General features: G+C 41.3%; 2 protein-coding genes across 3 annotated transcripts in view; one reads left to right on the top strand and one right to left on the bottom strand.

Moving 5' to 3' along the window:
* LOC105893398 (ephrin type-A receptor 6) overlaps positions 1–8,099 on the top strand; it is a 124,434-nt gene extending 116,335 nt beyond the window's left edge. For both annotated transcript variants that reach the window (XM_031560967.2, XM_031560988.2), the window contains 6 exons: positions 1,880–1,941; positions 2,678–2,887; positions 3,818–3,967; positions 4,940–5,133; positions 5,395–5,544; positions 6,543–8,099. In XM_031560967.2, the coding sequence (XP_031416827.1) occupies positions 1,880–1,941; positions 2,678–2,887; positions 3,818–3,967; positions 4,940–5,133; positions 5,395–5,544; positions 6,543–6,657 (881 nt within the window). In that variant the 3' untranslated portion in view covers positions 6,658–8,099. The remainder of the gene's footprint in view (positions 1–1,879; positions 1,942–2,677; positions 2,888–3,817; positions 3,968–4,939; positions 5,134–5,394; positions 5,545–6,542) is intronic.
* Positions 8,100–8,922: 823 nt separating this feature from the next.
* LOC105893380 (F-box only protein 47) lies at positions 8,923–16,185 on the bottom strand. The gene is made up of 11 exons (XM_031579447.2): positions 15,294–16,185; positions 14,635–14,826; positions 14,223–14,387; positions 13,927–14,003; positions 13,396–13,473; positions 12,898–13,006; positions 11,454–11,627; positions 11,091–11,240; positions 10,798–10,940; positions 9,873–10,032; positions 8,923–9,659 (listed from the first exon to the last, which is right to left on the bottom strand). Exons 2-11 carry the CDS (start codon positions 14,804–14,806, stop codon positions 9,553–9,555), a joined length of 1,335 nt encoding a protein of 444 aa, XP_031435307.1. The 5' UTR covers positions 14,807–14,826; positions 15,294–16,185; the 3' UTR covers positions 8,923–9,552.
* Positions 16,186–21,038: the final 4,853 nt, after the last annotated feature.

Raw genomic sequence — 21,038 nt, 5'->3', positions numbered from 1 at the left:
ACTGCTTCCAAATCATCTGAGCGGACGTTAAAACTCTCAACTTGTTCAGACTTGAATCCAACATGTTGATGTCTGAACATCCTAAATGTGACTCTGTGGACCCTGTGGACCTCTGTTATTGTCAGTCAGCCCCAGGGACCTAAGAGTGGAGGTGGAATGCAGAATAGTTTGTGCCTTTTAGCCACACACTGTTGCCAATGTAAAAAACGCTTGACATAGGTTGAAGGATGCAAATGTGTTTGAGCATATATCCTCACTGTGTGTGTGTGTGTGTCTGTGTCTGTGTGTGTGTGTGTGTGTGTGTGTGTGTGTGTGTGTGTGTGTGTGTGTGTGTGTGTGTGTGTGTGTGTGGCGAGAGCACTGGGGCCAGGATGCTATAGAGGTGTTGGGATTCATTCCCAAGCCCAGGGAGATGTTCTGCCAAGAAGCTGATAGAGGAAATCCAATCAGGAGCCGGGCCCACTCAGCTTCACCTGCTCCGGCTGACTGAAGGAATAATAGCAGTTTCACTTGTCTGCCATCCAGCGCCCAGCTGCAGCTCTCCAGCTAACGCTAACGTTAACGCTACCCCCCTGTCAGCCGGCACCACTGTGCTACATACACACACAATGTCAGTGCTTAATGCACATGATTTAGGCAAGCCTAGTGAAAGAGTAGAGGATAGGCTCTTTTTTTTCTTCCTTTGTCTCTGTCCCTCTCTTGTCAGTGATTTGTTATTCATGAGTTTAAAGGCCCAGCAGGGGTTTGATTATTGCCAGTCTGTTTTGCCAATTATCTAAATTAGCTGGGTATTTTGAAGTGTAAACAGAATGTCGCATTAAACAGCGTTGAACATAGCAAAGCCAGAATCAATCAGCTCTATTTTATTCTGAGACTGTGGTGTGAAATGCATTTTCAGTCTGAACAGTGGGGCCTCTGATCATGTGTAATCTCATTAATTCACATGAAATGATGTCAGACAAGAAGCATCCCATGACCAGGCTAAGGAAAGGCATGATTTGCAAGGCCTTTTTCTTTCAAAGCAAGGCATTAACTGGAATACTGTACACCATGATGTGATAGATAAGACTTTTTTTCCCGTATCAAAGTTATGACAAATTATCATTTTTATCCAACTCGTCATTCCATACTAATATGCAAAGTAGGACCCTACAAAAAAATATTTCCAATTTCCCAGCCAGAGACCATATCCACAAATGTAATGGTCTGGAGATACAAGGAATATATTTTTCTAATTTCAAAGCGCAGCTCCGTTTTGGAAAAGGAGCTGATGCTCATCAGGGCACACGGCCAGCTCCCTCCTCTCTCCTTCCCCCCAGTGTCTTATCTCCCCCTGGCGCAGTCCATACATCCCTGCATTGGAATGCATGTAATCCAGTAATGAGAGCCGCCATCCAGGGAGACTGTTGGAGGGATTAGCCTGTGACATGACCCCGGGAGATGGACGGCAGGTCCTCCCTCTACCCTGCCTACCTCCGCGGGCCTGCCCAGGGTGGGGATAGAAGTGCACACTAATTAAAAAAAGTGTTTTAATCCAGCACTGGATTACACTCTCATCAAGCACATGGCTGCCAAGGAGATGACATGCTAATCGCCTATTAACTTTTATGCGAGGGAGATTGAACCCGTTTTCAACCTTGGCTGCTGAACAAGGATTAAAAAGGGACTCAGGGAATGGAAGAATACTGTATGAACTTTTTAGGAAGAAAAAAAAAAAATGAAGAGCCCCTGGACATTTGGAATTTGAGCGAATTAATTTGTCAGAACTTTATGTCTTGTGCGTCATGCTGCGCAGCCAAAGCAGTGAATGTGTCTGCGCTGAAAACACTGGATAGATGATAGATGCAAGTCATCCGCTCTGTGTGCTCCCTCTCTGCAGGCCGGCCGGTCATGATCGTGGTAGAGTACATGGAGAACGGCTCATTGGACTCCTTCCTGAGAGTGAGTATTTGTCTGAAATATCCAAACCCATTCATTTGTTTAAAGAATAGTTTTGTTTTTAGAAGCAGTACTTTAGTGTGCAACAAGAGATGGATCCTCCATTGAAGGGTTCATTCCACAAAATAAAGCTGTCTTTGAGACCTGCAGTATTTCTGCTCATGGATGAAATGTCTTTCTGTCTTGTGCTTGTGATGAGCCTCATAGTCACCTGATTTCATAATGTGTGAAGATTTCAAGACATTCCTTTGAACCTCCTGTCTGTGAATCTGTGCACCAGAGATATAAATAGGCCATTTTCACACGAGATAGCACCGCTCTGCCACGTGATTGTCTGCCCCTGCAACCATCCCAATCACAGCTTTGTCATATGCAGATGGCTCGAGGAGACGCCAAGCGCAACATGAAGACAGGAATCTCACATGTTTTCTTCGAGCTTTGATTAAAACAGCAGGGTGCCAAAGCCGTCCACATTAAACAGGGGAAAAAAGATGCTTTGATTCTTTCAACAAAAACAAATCCTTTTCAGCATCTTGAAAAACCATGAAGTGAAAAGGACATCATTGTTCCTAAATGTCTTCCACTCTATATTACTGTTGATTGCATCGCCATGATGTTTATAATGGGGTGTTATGTCCTGTAACATTTGCTGTGCCTTTCAGTAGTATTATGTGTTGTGTGTACTAGTCCCACTTGTCAGGGATGTGAGTGTCACCTCATCTTTTTGTTTGCCCCTTAGAAGCATGATGGGCACTTCACCGTCATCCAGCTGGTGGGTATTCTGCGTGGCATCGCCTCTGGCATGAAATACCTCTCCGACATGGGCTACGTCCACAGAGATCTGGCGGCCCGGAACATCTTGGTCAACAGCAACCTGGTGTGTAAAGTGTCTGACTTCGGCCTGTCCAGGGTGCTGGAGGACGACCCTGACGCTGCCTACACCACCACTGTAAGTATCACGTCCATCCGGGAGACGCTCGGCCTCATTATCACCACGGGTCACACTGGCAGCATATCCACAAATGTAACCGTAAGGATTTTTAAATGTATGGGTGGCATCCTCGTACGGTTGAGCCTTGCTTTTTTTATTATTTACAACACATCGTATAAAAGGCATCTGTAATTCCCAGCCCAGAGTCATGTCAGCTGTTGTGCTGTGTGACTAACGGCTCTATTTGACTTGTCTGTGAAATGTATTGCACCCGAGGCACTTCTCTCCCTGGCAGCTGTCTCCCAGTCCACTGTGGAAAGTTGGATTCAGCTTTTTCACTCCAGCTGACACTTGTGTGACCTCTATTCTTTCGGTCACTGGTGTGGGATATATTGCATTCGGGGTCCATAAGCCATTTTCTGCATGACAGAAATCTCAGTTTGCAGACAGAGCTGGCTGTCTTGGTCAGACTGGAAGATAGCCGTGAAGGATTTAAGACTTGTGATTTGACTTTGCCCTCATGTGGAAGAAAATGGAGGGGATAGGACACACCAATTCCAGCTCCTGGTAAACCTTTCAGGGGCTTGAACAGCAAAGGCAATCTTCTTACATACCACCAGGATAATCTCAAATAAGAAGAGGCCGTGGTTACAGCTGTTGTTTTTTTTCTCATGTGTACATACCAAGCAGTGTGTACTAATATATAACCATAAAATATGTCCAAGAAAGTGAACAGAACAGTTAATGTTTGCTTTATACTCTCTAAAGCCTTTGATATGAAAGATGATCAAAAAATGAATGAATTAAAGTTGTAGGGTCAGAAATCAGTCAGCATATCTTGTCAAAGTGTCAGGTGTAGGCAAACGAAACCAGACTAGGCTACTTAGAGTTTACATCATTCCACAGATCTAGATGCATAATTATTATACTCATTGTGTGCATTTGCAGGGAGGCAAGATCCCCATAAGGTGGACCGCCCCAGAAGCCATCGCCTACAGGAAGTTCTCATCAGCCAGTGACGCCTGGAGCTACGGCATTGTCATGTGGGAAGTGATGTCATATGGAGAACGGCCTTACTGGGAGATGTCCAACCAGGATGTGAGTTCAAGCGGGTTCATTTTGCTGCAGCTGAAAATCCTGTGTAATACAATTCATTTCATGTAGGACAGGTAGAGTGGAGATGTTTCAATCCAGTTTGAGTGACATGTCAACATGACAGGTCAACTCAATGATATTACAGTATATTCATCTAATCTACAGCACTGATAACATGCAAAGGCAACACTGTCTATACCATACCATACTATACTATACCATACTATACTATACTATACCATACCATACTATACTATACCATACCATACTATACTATACCATACTATACTATACCATACTATACCATACTATACTATACATACTATACTATACTATACTATACATACTGCACCTTTAAAGGTATATTGATGGGACCTGGCCTACATGGCCCTAGTGTCCTTAGCTGAAGGTGCAGAGCTCTGTCTGCCTCTTAGCCAGCAGGGAAAGCCTGTCCTTGATCCCCCCAGAGTTTTACTCAGGGGGCTGCAGTTTCAAGAGGATTTGAACATGCTGAGGAATTGCTTGGAGGTGCTTTCCCAGACAAAGCCCTCCTTCACCCCCCAATCCTTCTGCTGCTGGCAGCAGTGGCAGGGGAACAGAGGCCACTCAGGCCAGCAGATCTCTGCCACTTCCTCCTGACACAGACAGCAGCAGAGTCATCTGGGTCCAGCTGATAGGCTGGGTGGTGAGGCCAGCTCCTGACAGGAGGCTGGAGGTAATCGCTGTGAGACCATGCCAACCAGGCTGTTTTACACTGGAGGGAAGAAAACTGCATAAAAACAAGTACTGCTGCTGAAAATGCCTGAAGGCTTTTTATAATTGAGACAGAACTGTCAGGACAGTGGTGTCATTACCACAAACCGTAGTATTACAAATTGGATTACTGCCCAGAGTAATTGCCCCAAAATGCCCAGATAACTGCACGGGTATCACTACAGCACTTTGACGTGAGTGTGTTTTGGCATGTGCCCACAGGTGATCCTGTCCATAGAAGAGGGCTATCGGCTGCCCGCGCCCATGGGCTGCCCTGTGGCCCTGCACCAGCTCATGTTACACTGCTGGCAGAAGGAGAGGAGCCACCGGCCCAAGTTCACAGACATCGTCAGCTTCCTCGACAAGCTCATCCGCAACCCCAGCAGCCTGCTCACATTAGTGGAGGACATCCAGGGGTACGTACCTACAACCTCCCACTCCCACGCTCCACGCTCCACTCTCCCATGCTCTCTGTCTTTCTAATCACTTTGCTGACAGGGTTCTTTATGGTGTTTTCTCTGTCTTTCTCTCTCCCAGTGCCTCTTTTTACAGTAGAGATGTATGTGTTCATTGAACCTCTGGTTATACAACTGTATCGGGAATTTATAGAAAAGTAAAAATGATGTACAGTTTTTGAAAAAAAAAAAAAACACTTTTACTTTCCCTTGTCTTTGTAGCTTACCAGAGTCACCAGGAGACGTTCCTGATTACCCAATGTTCATTTCCATCAGTGATTGGCTGGACTCCATCAAAATGGGCCAATACAAAAACAACTTTCTGGCTGCCGGCTTCACCACACTGGACTCTGTCACCACTATGAGCATTGAGTGAGTACCACACAATCATTTACATTACTCTTCATTATCTAACAAACTGATCTATGCTCAGTGCTAATTCACATTACTCTTCATTATCTAACAAACTGATCTATGCTCAGTGTGCTCTGAACACAATCATTTACATTACTCTTCATTATCTAACAAACTGATCTATGCTCAGTGTGCGCTGAACACAATCATTTACATTACTCTTCATAATCTAACAAACTGATCTATGCTCAGTGTGCGCTGAACACAATCATTTACATTACTCTTCATAATCTAACAAACTGATCTATGCTCAGTGTTCTGTGTACACAGTCATTTACATTACTCTTCATAATCTAACAAACTGATCTATGCTCAGTGTGCGCTGAACACAATCATTTACATTACTCTGTGTAATCTAACAAACTGATCTATGCTCAGTGCTAATTTACATTACTCTTCATAATCTAACAAACTGATCTAGGCTCAGTGTGCGCTGAACACAGTCATTTACAATACTCTTCATTATCTAACAAACTGATCTATGCTCAGTGCTAATTTACATTACTCTTCATAATCTAACAAACTGATCTAGGCTCAGTGTGCGCTGAAGACAGTCATTTACATTACTCTGTGTAATCTAACAAACTGATCTATGCTCAGTGTGCGCTGAACAGTCATTTACATTACTCTGTGTAATCTAACAAACTGATCTATGCTCAGTGTGCTCTGAACACAATCATTTACATTACTCTTCATTATCTAACAAACTGATCTATGCTCAGTGTGCGCTGAACACAGTCATTTACATTACTCTTCATAATCTAACAAACTGATCTATGCTCAGTGTGCGCTGAACACAGTCATTTACAATACTCTGTGTAATCTAACAAACTGATCTATGCTCAGTGTGCTCTGTACACAGTCCTTTACATTACTCTTCATAATCTAACAAACTGATCTCTGCTCAGTGTGCTCTGAACACAGACTAATGTTTTTCCCTGTCTGCTCTCTCCTAGAGATGTCAGGCAAATTGGAGTTACGTTGATTGGGCACCAGAGACGAATAGTCAGCAGTATACAGACACTGAGACTGCAGTTGCTTCAAGTTCAAGAGAAGGGATTCCATGTATGAGATTGTAAAAAAAAAAAAACAATACAAGCCTGTGCCTCAGCCATCTTCCTCACAAGCAGACTTACGTTCCTAGCAGGTGCAAGGCGGCACTTTTCCTGCACACAGTGGACTGGCTTGCTTACTTCAAGTGTGCACACCCAATTACCAAGACTGCTTGTTTACATCCAGCAGCTTCTGACAGACAATAGAGCCTGTGAACTATGGCAGACTGGCATGTCAAAAGGAAAAATGTAAGCCTTGTTTGCAGTAAAAGTATGTCTATACCAAGCAACAGTATCAGTATTTAGAACTGTAGATTTGAGAACGTAATCTACAATTATTCTCCATGTTTTGTGACCGCGTAGCTGCTAACTGATGTGCAATCGGAGGGATTGTCCGTTATTATCCATTATTTTAAGGTTCAATAAGGAAACATCATGCGGCATCTCGCTGATTTATTTGACCCCAGACGTTCTGGTTTGCTTATACTTGAAAAGTAAGGAGAGATGATGTTGAAGAATGTTAATGACTTTGAAGTGTATAGTCCTTTTATCAATTATAATCTAAATATATTTATATATGTGCAGTCCTGTATGTGAGAGCCCTAGTAATTGTTATTTTTATTTTCTTATTTAAATCAGCAATATATGCAGTTTCAGTGACAAATATGGGAGAGAAAACTGAGTGCTGTACACTTTCTTATTTAGCTATGGACGTTGAGAGTAGAACAGTGGCCTCAGGCAGCAGCTGTGCAGAGTGTAGTAGTCAAGGCAACATACAGTGTTTGCTGTAGTCATGGAGCTCTACCCTTGTGGATATGTAATGTGCAGTAATGAGATCTAAATGTCCATATATAGAAGGTCATGTATACATAATCTGGAAATTAGAATTGAAAAGAATGTCAGCATACAAGATTCAAAGTGGGAGTTATGTTTAGTCATCCATACAACACCACTTCCGCTGGGCACCCTATGCGGTCCTCCCCATCACAGAAAACAACCGCGTCGGAGACAAAATAATAGAAGCCAGGCAGCAAGATGTCCATCCAAAACTGAGATTGTGCCCCATCCTCCACCACCCACCTCCCCAACGGAAGAGGAGGTGCGCCATAGCCCCACACGTGCCCAGAGATGACCACCACATTTCATGGACAACAAGAACACCTACATACCTCTGCTCCTCAACAGCAGGAGCTCACTCACTGCGGGAGAAGTTCAAGGTCTCTGAACTGTGGTAGCTGACCCTGCAGGGTGAGGACATTGTTTGGCATGTCACTGCTGAGCAAAAGGAGACTGCTAGTTGTTTTGTACAAAGTACAAGTAATTACTAAGTCTTGCATTTTATTTTTCTATGATTTCCAAAGAGACATTGTAGATCTTACACACTGTAAGTGCTGGATTATGAGAATATTTATTTGCAAATAAAGGTGAACATTTCTGGTGGTGACATGACTACCATCTAAATGCATCATTTACATCAGTTTGTCACAGTAACATAATAAAAATGAAGGTATAACCCTTCAAACAGACGAGTAACACTAAATTCCCATGCGAAATATTTGCTGTAAAGTACATTTATATAGATGTCCATGTAATGTCAACAGAATGTTAACCTTAGGTCTGATACCTCCCTCTGGTGGAGAGAAATGGCAAAAAGTTCTTTCTGAACTGGCCCGCGGGTCCTAGCCCAAAAGAGTGCAGCGTGGGACTATTTTGGATTGCGGAGTGTGGGTGCGAACGTGACTCCCGCTAATATAAATATATGTATAAAATGAGATAAAAGTTGATGTTTTTGTTCTTAAACTACATACAACTACATACCGGTATTGGTGTTTGCCGAACAGCAACACGAAATAATTCATGCTTTATATAAACAGGCGCAAGATGTTGGTGGTTTTTACGTATGGCACATTTTTATGGGACCGGGCACAAGCGAGCATGAAGAATCCATCCGGTGTAAAACGTCCATGCCGACGGCAGCGGGACAAAACGTGAAAGATGCGGGTGGGACAAGGACCATCTAGTACATAGTTCTGCGGAAGCGGGACAGGATCTTGCGGGAGCAGCACTGCGCAGACCTTTACATGCAGGGTCCTGTTGACTCATTCGTTCATTTATTCATTCATTTGTTGGTTTGTTTAGTTCTGGAAGTTTTGTTTTATTTATACACAAATTTGAAATCAAATTTGAAGATCCAAGGCCACATGAGACACCATACATTTAATCATATATTAGTGGCTAATAGGCTGGACATGAAGGTCTGCCAATGTTGTTAAACATTGTTTATATGCTGTTTTTTGTTTGGGGTTCTTTTTGCTTCTCTCCCTGCTTTGACACAAAACTATCAAAGGACACTATGCAAACATTCCTCTCAGAGAACAATGCTGTCTGTCCAAAAATGCTGTAACATGTTATAAACTTCAAAACTTTATCTGTCTCAACATACAAAGTTTTAATATTTGTCTTAAACATGACTTCACAAAGTCAAGAAATACAGTTCCAAACAACATGAGTCAGACATACAGCTAACTAAAGAAAAACAAGCAGCTGAAGCAAAAAATGATAAATGGTGACAAATATGAACATAATGCAAAGAAACATTTTAACAAATAAATGGAATATATATATAAATATTTAACATATATGTACACCTACATCATTTATTTCAATAAATATACATACTATATAACAAAGAACACATTTAAATATGTTCCAAATATTTCATTACAAATGTTCCAAACACAGCATATATAAGTCTTGATGGTTACACTATGTATTAAAACAATTTGCTTTCATTTTTATGTAAGCTCAGAGCTACAGCCCAAAGAGCCATTGTTATGACCCTACTTTGTCTGGAGGCATGTAGCAAGGAGTCCGAGTGATTCATTGCATCCCGAAGAGAAATGTGCCATGAACCTCAGCCCTGCTTCATGAACATGTAAATGATCTCAGTGTGGAAGTGGGCACAGGCGTTCAGGAGGCTGCACAGGTTCTGAAAGGTGTCTTGGTTCTCATTGCGATTGCCTGCACACAACAGAGACACGCACTCAAAACTCATCCTTTGCCATTATTAAAAGCATTCTCACCTGGCCCCTAGCATTGGTAACCTCCTAGCACTCCTCTCTCTAGACTGTGCAAATAATCTAGGCCCTGCCGTTTACTGGAGAGAAACCTAATCATGCAGGAATGGGCATACGGATAGACAAAAAAAGATGAACTCATCAGCCTAACACTGACCTGACACAATGAGCTCATACATCTCCATGGAGACTTCGGACAGCATGTTCTCCATACTCTGAAGGAAGGACCACTTCTCTGGGGCCCCGGGGAACACATTGCAGAGCTGTTGCATCATCTTGACTGCCCAGCTCATACAGTAGCCATCCTTCTCAGACACCTGAGGAACCCAGTTTGAACATGTGGTCAATTCAAGTGCAGTTTAAATGTGTGATTGTAAATGTATAGGGCTCTAAGTTTGCTATTTGAAAATAATTAAATGTTAAAAAAAAACTGGCTTTGGGTTTTGGAAACTTTCATAAAGGAGAAAGCTCTGTGAAAACACCACTGAACAGACAACACAAAGATTGAATACATAAGATTATAACGTGTGTGAGTTCATGGTGACCTTAAGGTCTGTCTTTCTCATCCAGTACTGATTCCCAATTGTAGTTTAATTTCAAATGTAGCCTGAATTGATCAATCCTACACATGGGAGAGGTGTATGTCAAAAACCTTTTCAACTAAATGTGTGTGCTGCTGTTTATCATATCTTCACAACTGGCCATGCTCTTATGAAGGCACAAGCCATCAGAGGTTTCTAACAGTGGTCAGCAGTTGCAGAGCTGTGCAGAAAGCAGAACCCACTGTCCAATGCCTTATGATACATGCTGGCGACCAATACATGCATTACTGTTAAGTTGCTACTTTTAAACGTTTTAACATACAAATGCCTACTGATCTAAAAGGATTTGACAGCCCTGAAGAGCAGGTCTACACCGTTATGAATAGGCAGACCCAGGATAAAACCTGGAACAGATGAACAAGAATGGCGGTCCTTTTTATCATGACAAAACTGGGTGTGTGCATTTGTGAGATTTTCCTCTGTATTTCTGTTCTCAAGCTTGTACTGACTGGGTTGTTGACTTCCAAAACCCAGACTCACCAGGATAATAAAAACAAGAAGTTGAGAAATGTCAAAGAGTCTTCCATTGATGGCTTTGCTGGCTAGTACGCTGTAGCAGATGTTGTTTCCACACAGGATGAGTAGTCGTGCCATGTTCTCCAGGTACCAGGGCTGCGGTAAGACTGACAGGGAAAAATTGAAAAACAACACAGACAAAAATCCAGTAAATGTACACTTCATATTTAACACTTACAAAGACAATATTTGAATGCGTCACTCCCTGGAAATATGTGCAACACATATGTAACGCCTTTCTTTCCCCCACAGCTCACCCGCCATCTCATCTACAATGCCAAGTACAGTGTCTGCTGTCCAGTCCTTGGTGTCTGCATCGCTGTACAGTAAGATGATCGTTTTGGCCAGGTCCCACAAGCTGCACTGGGCCACAAGTCCCACACACACATCTTGCCACCCAAGTTTTCCTGTTAAAAGCACTGCAATCAGCTTTCTTCACATGCATTGCAGGTACAGTAAAGGTAAGGTACAAGTTAAAACAATGAGTCATTTGACAGGAGAGCATTCCTGACAATATAACAAAATAGCAGTGTTAACTGCGTTCAGGGTTACATACAGTAAGTTCCCAAGCAATGCGTTACGTCATCTGAATCTGATTGAAGAGTAAGAGGGCCTGGTACCGTTGGACTGGAGAGGCCCGTAGAGGATGAAGAGCAGGCGGGCCTGGCTCACCATGGGCCAGGGCTTAAGGATGCAGGTCAGCCAGAAGAGCGTGTCCTGGCGGGTCTGCCGTGGGTCCAGCAGCACATTTCGGCAGAAGCAGCGGATCTGCTGCTCCAGGTGGGGAGAGGATCCTGTCCACCAATGACATGACAAAGCACCTGGACGTCAGCAGGTGGCATGTGGAGCTGACAACATCTTCAAACAGCTATCCTAAACTCAAATAGTCGCCAGGAGGAAACTAAAGACACATGCACTACAAAAACAGACGCTTCAGATAAAGAGGTAAAGGTCGAAGGGACTAAGTGAGCAGAGCCAGGCCAAAGTTATTGAGTGAATTGTTTGGTTAAAGCCAACCAATAGTATTTCCAAGCAGGCCCTTTAAACTGAATGCATCACACGAGATAACGATGTAAGAAGATGTCTCCGCAATATCTCCACAGGTTTTGACAGTGTTTGCCAGGAGTACTTTTCCAAGGAATAAACTGTTGTTCAAAACACGTGATTTAGAATGCCAAAGTCACATCTCTTCAAACAGACTATTACATTGTTTGGGTATCAGGGTATGTGAATTTGAGCCTGTAGAAAAAAATGTCATGAAAATAAAAGTCATACTTTTGCTCACAAAGAATGGTTAAAGATTACTGCAACAGCATATTAGGCTTATTTCAGGTAACTATGGTATTGAACGTTAATTATATTGAAATTTGACATGGCCGTAAATGGCTTTCTTACTTCTAAACTGTAAACTATTTGATGCTGTCGCTGCATCTAGAACCCCAGCAGAACCAAACAGTTGAGTGAAAGCCTGTTTACTTGAGCACTGGGTCATCAGTTAATTAATAAATGTATTAATTTGCGTTAAGCAAGGCTACTGGTGTATTTTATTTAGTTTACTACTACTATATCACAACTCTGGAATTAAAGGGAATGTGATATTTATTTGCCTGACTGATAAATCAGAATAGGGCATTGATTGTTTGTGATAGGTGCGTGCAAATGTTTCCTGTCAGAAAAGAACATGGTGCTACGCGCCTCTATACCTCAGTGGAATTAAGGCCAACCCCCCCAGGTGAAAAAGGCCATTTTCGCAGAGTTTCGCTGCCCCCAGGGAATTCATTTGCAACTAGATTGCAAACAGCCTAATGTTATTACTGAGATGGTCTGTGCAGATTTTTTTCTTCCGAAATACCACTTGTTAAGTCTCAATCAGACCACAGGTTTAATGTCCAGGGTTAAATATTCTCTACAGTGTCCAGAATGCTTCTTTGTATGAATACTAATACAACAGAAATGTAACAGTTATAAATAGGTAATCACAAGAAACAAGATGTAGTCATGACTAACAAATTTAATGGTTAATATGTCAAAACATTATATTGTTCAAAAGTAAAGAAAGCCTACCTGGCTTGCTTGTGACAACTGTCTCAATCTTTCGAGTTAAGTTGGTTATTTCACACAAGAAGTTGAACACACGGTGGCACTCCAGTTCATCCCATCCAGCTATTAAGGTCTGTTAAATTCATCAATAGGAGAGTACAACATCTAAAGCTGCAATGGATGATGCTAACACAACTTCATTTTTGTTAAAGTATTAATATTCTATAGCTGGGTTTAGTGACTGTGCTTTGGCCAGTTTCTGGTGCAGCTGATGAGTTCAAAAATGTATCAAATGTAATATGTGTTCATATTGTAAATAAAAAACTATTCAACTGATTAATAGATATACATATTGAACACTGCTGCAAGTAAAATTGTATCCAGTCACTCAGATTCATGTGTTTCATGGTCTTTGTCAAGAGCAGAGCTAGAGTTCCATGAGTTCCATACTATAGTAGTATTAAGGTTGGGGGAATTGTGGTCTTGCGATTTCAACTACCGGTCACTAATATACTTAATTACCTGTAGGAACATTCCGTAACACGCAAAGCCCAGGCACCCAGATGTTGATGTACACTGATCCAGGGTAAAACAAGGAACCTGAAATGAGAAGTAATCCAGTGAATCCTGCTCAACACCATGAGCGATGGGGTTATATCCTTTGTTCAAACTTCTTCTGGACAGATTTGAGTAAAAAAGAAGCAAAAAGAGCTAAATGATACATTTCAAGATCATTTTTTAGAAAAGGTTCAAATTAAATGCCCTCAGAATCTGTACTGGTAGGATTTTTTGAAAATAAAACAGTTTACATCAGCTACATGTATACTACTGTATTTATTTGTATACATACAGTACATCGAGTATAGGTCTAACATACTTTTTGCTAATTTCATAATTGAGAGCACCAGTCATCCAACACATAATTGTAAGATACTTGTTTACTCGTAGTTTCTTAGATATAGAGCAAATGTCTAATTTAACTGCTAAAATCATATAAATGTTAAAGATGTTCAGCAATGTTCTGGCTAAACCTTTATCTTGTGTCAGTATTACCTGTGATAACCTGCGACTCATAAACTTCAATCTGTCTTTCGTGGGTAATAAAAGGGTACACCTCTTGAAGAGCAAACCTTTAAAATAGGGGAAAACATGAGTTAATTTTCCACTTTCGTCATGTAAAGCTGCGTTAACATTCAATTGACTGCGTACTTCTAGGTTAGTTACTAAGAAATGTGAATTGATCTCATATCAAAACACATGGACACTGGTAAACTACTTGCTGTGTCTTCTGGTTCATAAAAACTTCACATTAAAGGTACATTTTAGCACAGAAAAAAAGCATAATTTACCAAGAGATCTGTAATGACTGCAGGCAGAGAGCTCCTCTTTTGGTGAGCTGTAATGGTGAAACTTCCACAAAACCATTTTGTTCTTCCAGGACAATGTGGACACATACCTCACAATATAGTTGCTGATGGCCTTTGATATCATACTCAATACACTAATATCAATCACTTAAAAAAAGAGGACATAAAAAGTATTATGATATACATAGGTTCTGGGGGAAACTTTCTAAAAGTCACTTTACTGACAAAGTAAGATATGTTAGGGTCTATGTTCTGCAAACCAAGGTCCTGCTGTGCCCTTTTACCCCCAGAGGATAATGCCAGATTGATTTTGATAACCCATACATTAATATCTTGTAGCCTAATGTTATAATTCTATTTGTTTTGACATCAAGCCAAGACCATCTGTGCTCACCAGTCAGGTGGTCCAAAATCAAATCAAATACTTCTGAAGGAAGTCTTTCAAAGAAGCCCTGAGAAGCGCTACATTGACTCCTGGTAATTATTGTCCTTGAGTAAGGTTGTTGCTTTCTGGATTTGCGTTGGCATCGTCTATTTGCAACGTGTTCCCCAGTCACAGACAACATTTCCAGGTAATTGTCCTGAGCTGTGTAAATTAAGCACATACAAAAGTATATTAGAAACACTAATGTACTTCAGTTTGGTGGTATTTTAAAAAGTAATGTTCTTAACACTTCTTAACGATACATTCGTAGTAATTTCTGATGTGTTGCTAGTTAACTAGCTCTGGCTCCTGCCAAGCCATATTAGTGTTATCTAGCTAACGTTATTTGACGAGCTAACACATGATGACCAGCTAACTAGCTGGCTAAATTTGACCGTTTGCTGCTCAGCTCAGTTCTATCATAACATGCTGCTCTGAAAATTGTATTAAGTCGGTAACGTTATATTAAGTAATTATTTTCTAAGCCAAATTATCTTAACTGGTAAATTAACTTCCCCCTATTCTAATGTTCGCTAACGTTGTATAAAGACAATTAGATTGACAACAGGACTGAGATTAATATGTATGGACTAGCTAATGAATAAAAGCTGTGATGGTTATTCCCTTACCTCTACAAAACTTGCAAATGTATAGGTTACGGCTGTTTTCCTGTGCTAAAGTTTTAAAAAGCAATTAACTAGCTATTTTGTCTACGATTAAGTTTCCTGTCCAATGCCTTAACCTCAACCTGAGCTAACGTTACTGAGGAAAAATAGTCAGCTGTTCTAGACCAGAGTAATGCTCCAATTTGCTTAGCTTTGAGATGTGCCGCCAAAAAAGCTTCTCGTGCCATTGATTTGTGTGTCGACAGAATGTGTATAGCATTCTAGAAATGTTTTCCTGCGAGTTTAATTGGTTGCCTCATGATTGAGATTTTCTTTCTGTGTTTGTACATCATATCCCCTCCATCTTTAGAGTTTGGATGCATAGGCCCAGAGCTGTGCCTCTGCATAGTGTTGACGGTCAGGCCAAAAACCGTTTCATTGAACGGGGTTATTTCACTGAGCTTATGGAATCGGGTGGCAACAGCTGGTGAATCGAATCTTTGTCAAATTTATATTCTTTTTTTTTTTTATGTTGTTTTTATATCATTGTCTATCTATAAGGTGACCATATTTCTGAGACAAAATCTGTGGACATTTTCAGACACGTAAACACCTCCAAAACAGTGTAATATTATTATGTTTGTAAACGGAAACCGGGGACGTCTAGTCACCCTATCATAGTCAAGTCTTGGCGGGAAGCCATTGGTTCTATGGTGTTTATATAAATTCTGGAAAAAAAATGGGGGTATTTTTAACCCAAACACTGGGTAACTATTGTACCAACCCAATGCTGGGTTAACCGAATCAAAACAGATGGATAACTGTTTCACCCAGCAACTTCAAACCATATGCTAGTTCCTATTAAAACACAATAATTTGCCTATACAAACTAAACATTTTCACTAAGTTAAAGGAGAACTCCAACCTGACCAGTATGTCATAAATTCCCTGTACTAAATCATGAAATGAACATGATAGGTCATCAAAGATTAAGGAAACTGCTAAACTAAAATACTGGCTTCTTGGACAACAATGCTACAGCCAGTATATTCTCCTTAAAATGTCCTTTCCGGAGCGGAACGTCTGTTTGTGTCTTGGATTGTGTGATTCCACCAGTGACGTGCGGTGAGGTTCGTGGCTGGTGAGGCACTGACTTTTTCAGAGTCAAATTTACAAATACATAAACCCAATTTAGTACAACAGCCTCACGCAGGTACATGTTACTTAATATTGATTTCTATATCAACCAGGATAACGGATTTTAAACACCATACGCTCCTACCCAAAGGGGGTATTTAACTTGTATGTGTGCAAAAAATTGCAGTACAGCGTTATTTAGTGTACTAGACAGCGATTTATTTCTGTGTGTACAAACCCTCATGGAACGAACTGAACGAATTCGATTTCGCAACGACAATTTGTGAGGGTCATAGAGCTTTCCATAGACATATATACAGAAAGGCTGTTAATGGGTTCCACCTCCTGTATCAGCTAATTTTGCGTGTCGGTCTACACAACGGGGAAAAAACTGAAAACACGTTTCAGTTGAAATCCAAACAAGTTACTAGTCCTAATCTAGACACCCACCGCTACTGAAATATGTAAGATTGATTGATTAAAGATTTTTCGATCTATAAATGTTTTTAATAGCTGGGGCGTTAATAGGTATCTAAGATCACCATTCGATTGGCAGCTTTCACATTGATTCATATCAGCATTCTTTACACACACATAGGTAAGCTGCATACAGTAGGCAGCTGCTAGCTTGTGATGAACTCATGTGTAAATATTATGCACTCATGAATATGAACTCCTGAATATGAACTCTTTCTTACGAAGTTGCACAAGCACCCTGAGGGTTTTTACCTTTTCCCATTATCATTTTAAGAGTTAAATCGAGGAGACTATAACATCAGCTAGATAACCAGCTATCATTTCATGCAAATTGATTAACTCGTAAGGTTATTAAGGGTCCTTAGCTAGCTAATTAGCTAACGTAGCAACAGGATAACCATTGCAACCAGGAAACACAACTTACCTACAATTTAAGTTTAATTTCTCAAAATCAGCTCACCAATAAAACGCAGTCTTGGGTTCCAAGTGATCACAACCACTTGAGTGATGTTAAATGGCTTCACATAGACATAAAACAATCCCAATAGAAATAATGGGAAATCAAGGGAGCTGCCGCTGTAAATTCAAAACCAAATTTATTCTTGAGGTTCCAAACATGTTCAAAGCAATTTGGCTTTGAATGTGAGAAGTCGATCGAGTTATCTTCTGTCCCGTCGCTTGAAGCATGCCTTTTAACTCCGGCATTGGTCTCCCATTATTAATCATTTCACGTTTGGACTGAAAGTCCAGTTTTGAGAACTGCTTCAGCTTAGCAATAAAATCTTCCATTTTCGCCGTCAAGTAGAAGTGTAGAAGAAGAGCAACGTTTCCCAGCATAACCCCGACAGGTGCGCTCTCGCACGCCCCCTTCATTGAGGCAGAGGTATTGTGTGCCTCACCTACATGATTTTTCAATGCGTTTTGAGCTCAGCTCAAAGGTTCTACGCATGCGCACGCATGCGCAAAACCCAGTTTGGAGCGATTGCGCAATCCTAGGTGAGGCACTGCCTCACTAGCTCCCATAGACAATACATGGTGCCTAACCTGACCGCACGTCCCTTGTTTTCTCCCGTCTATTTGAATAGGACATGCTCAAATTCAGCGAATTCAGCGATTTTGATTATAAAAATGCTCGAAATGATTGGAATCATGCAGAAATTACACCTATACCACAGATTAGTATAGAAATATCAATATTTATTTTATTTTATAATTTTTTTTTTTTTTTTACTTTTCAAGATGACACCTCACCTGCCTCATAGGACCGCACGTCCCTGGATTCCACCCATTTTTCCAGTACCATTTTGACTCCCTGGGTTGCCAGATAAGAACGCAAACACAGCGTGCGACCACCATGGAAGTAAGCAAATGAACTGGACCTACAGAGATAATGTTTGATTCTATCCAACCAGAAAAGCCTTAACATCCTTCTAAAAAGCTGCATGACCAGAGACGTAGTAAAATGCGGGTAAGAATTGGAGATGCATTTGAAAGACGGAGATAGCTAAGAGCCCAGAAAGATTCTCAGATGGATGCCGAGTTTGCACATTTTCGCACTGTGCAGCTCACTATTTCTGTATAGCAGTTTTTTGGTTACTATAGTCAACAAAGTTTCAATATTCAGCATCACTGAACAACTTATCTGGCGAACCAGAATGCCTCGTAATTGTAACAATATGCTTGCACGTATTGTCTTATGTGTGGATGGTGGGGATGGCTCACAGATTTTCACGGATTTCAATCACTGACCTCAGTCATGTTAACGTGACAGGTATGCAGGACCTGCACTCTCTCTTCTCGCTGTTGCTCTTCCTCTAGATCATCTTCCTCTTATACCACTAGGACCTGCACTCTCTGCTCCTCTCTCCAGCTCATCAGCGCAGGTCTCCACCCTCTGCCTCTCGTATCAGTGACACCTGACCAGCCCTCACTGGCTTCACTTGACTCTGGTGAGGGCACTTCATCACCGAGATCTGCATCGGCCTGCAACAAGCAAACAGTAGGCTACTACTCCAATACTAAAATACTAAATAGATGTGAAATGACTTGTATGTTATCTGTTAAATTGAGCAATATGTTATCATTATCGTGACGAGTGAAGCCTATTTTTGGAGCAGTGGGCCTGTTTTCGGTAAAACAGCCTTAGCTTTTACTAACGTACATAGCCAGCCATGCATCTAGCTAACACTGACAAGGTATAAAAAAAACTCATATGAGCTGGATTAATATTTGCAAACAATAGAAAGACTTCAAACGTATACATTAGCTGATCTTTCCCTTTAGTGTAAGACTTGTTGTCGCTTGCCATTGTTAAAGTCTTGTTGAGGGGAGGAGGGAGACATTGATCTCCAATATTTTGAATTTGGAATGCAGTACCAATTGTAAACGCTTCGCGTCCGGACCACAGAGAGCTCATTTATCCTAATTCTTTGGGGTCCAGATTTTGACTAGGGTCAAAAACAATCATAATCGTTCCAGTATTGATTTAGAATACTGTAAAGGCAAAATGGCCATACAGTGTAATCCTAGTCTACAGTCTGAGGTACAGTCATTAGTAGACTGGATCAGAAGAAAGGAAAGGTAAATTAATGACTATAGAAATGACTATAATTCTCCACAGTTTCTTTATAGTTATTGACGTAAACAGACAGGTATATCTCTGTAGGGATCCTTTCCATGTTTATCAGACTCTTATGATAACATAATGAGCCTGTCTGTGGTGAAAAGAAGCAGTTTACTTTAACATAGAAGCATGCCCCATCAGTTGAAGTGTATAATCGTGTATAATAGTAACTGTTATTTAATAATGAGGAGAAAGTGGAGACTGAGTGCTGTTGAGTGAGTGGCCTACATTGTGAGGCGGTTACAGTAGGTTTCTCACTTGTTCTCGGTTCTCGCCAGGTTTGAGTCATCAACCAATCCCAGAAACTATTACAATATTTAAATGCATAGCCTACAGATAATACTGCTCATGGAAGCTACACAAATTAGTGATGAGAAAGTGCCATTTGATACACAAGTCATGACATTCATGTCATTTTCCGTCGGTAGACAAAATCTGTTATTTGTGAATGAATTGTATTCATGACACAAATAAGCCAGTGGCACAGGAGTGCGTTTCGGTTACTCTGTTCTGTCTTGGTGAATGTAATGCTGCGGTTCTTGGCAGGTTTGAGTCCGACTCAAGCAATCCCATGAGCCATTGCGATGCTTTATAAGTGCCAAGAGTGTGCCAATGAAGCGGTGTACATCTTTGCCATTTAGAAAGGCACACCATTGGATGGACTGAGGCAACTGTTGGCTACATAAAGGTAAGAAGAGGACTTTTGAAGGGCAGATGAGCATAGTTTGAGCACAGTCACCTACCCCCAAACCACCCCCAACACCACCCCCCACCCCACCAAGCCCATCACAACTCGACTCTATTGAGTTGGGTCCTTAAGGATTAGGCTGCCCGGTTCACTGCCCTGATCTAGAAATTCCATTACTACTCTTACTACTAGGCCTGCCTTTCTATCTATGGAGATACCAGTGCCCCCTGCTGCTCTCTATCTGTGAAGTTGTTATCAAAGGTTGTTATAAAAGAGGGCTGTTGTCTTAAAGATTGTTCAGGCTTGAGATGTAAGTAATGGTTTTCTATTTAAAAAAATGTCTATGTTTGTTATTTTTTTCAGTCATACAGATTTAAATAAAAATCCCCTCTAACTGTGATTTATTTACCAGACCCTTTTGTCCTAATGCAACCTACAGTAACATATACAGTTTAACATTATACGTCCTCCCTGGTAGTTATGATCAATTTCACCAAATGTAGTCACCAGTATTGAAGACAAATGTGCTCACATACAATTTATTTTGTTTTGATTTCCATATCCTTCCAGCAATGCGCTGCCGACTGCTGTCTGCCGAGGCCTAGGGCTGGAGCTATGTATAAAGAGCACCCCTGACACCCTGCCACTGACAGCCAAGGAAGTGCCCATGAGTGATGTGCTAATGATGTTAGCCATCTGATCACTTCCTCGCTTGGCAAAACAATAAGCCCTGTTCAGCCAGGAAGTGGAACTGAAGGGACTATGCTGTGGTGCTGGCACTGGCCAGCTCATCAACTCCTACTGGTGCTTTATAATGCTGTCACACACTGTCTCAGGACCAGAG

Source organism: Clupea harengus, chromosome 2, assembly GCF_900700415.2.
Source record: "Clupea harengus chromosome 2, Ch_v2.0.2, whole genome shotgun sequence".
NCBI classification, from domain to species: domain Eukaryota; kingdom Metazoa; phylum Chordata; class Actinopteri; order Clupeiformes; family Clupeidae; genus Clupea; species Clupea harengus.
Note: the sequence above shows the minus strand (reverse complement) of the source record. Positions and strands in the feature narration are given on the sequence as shown.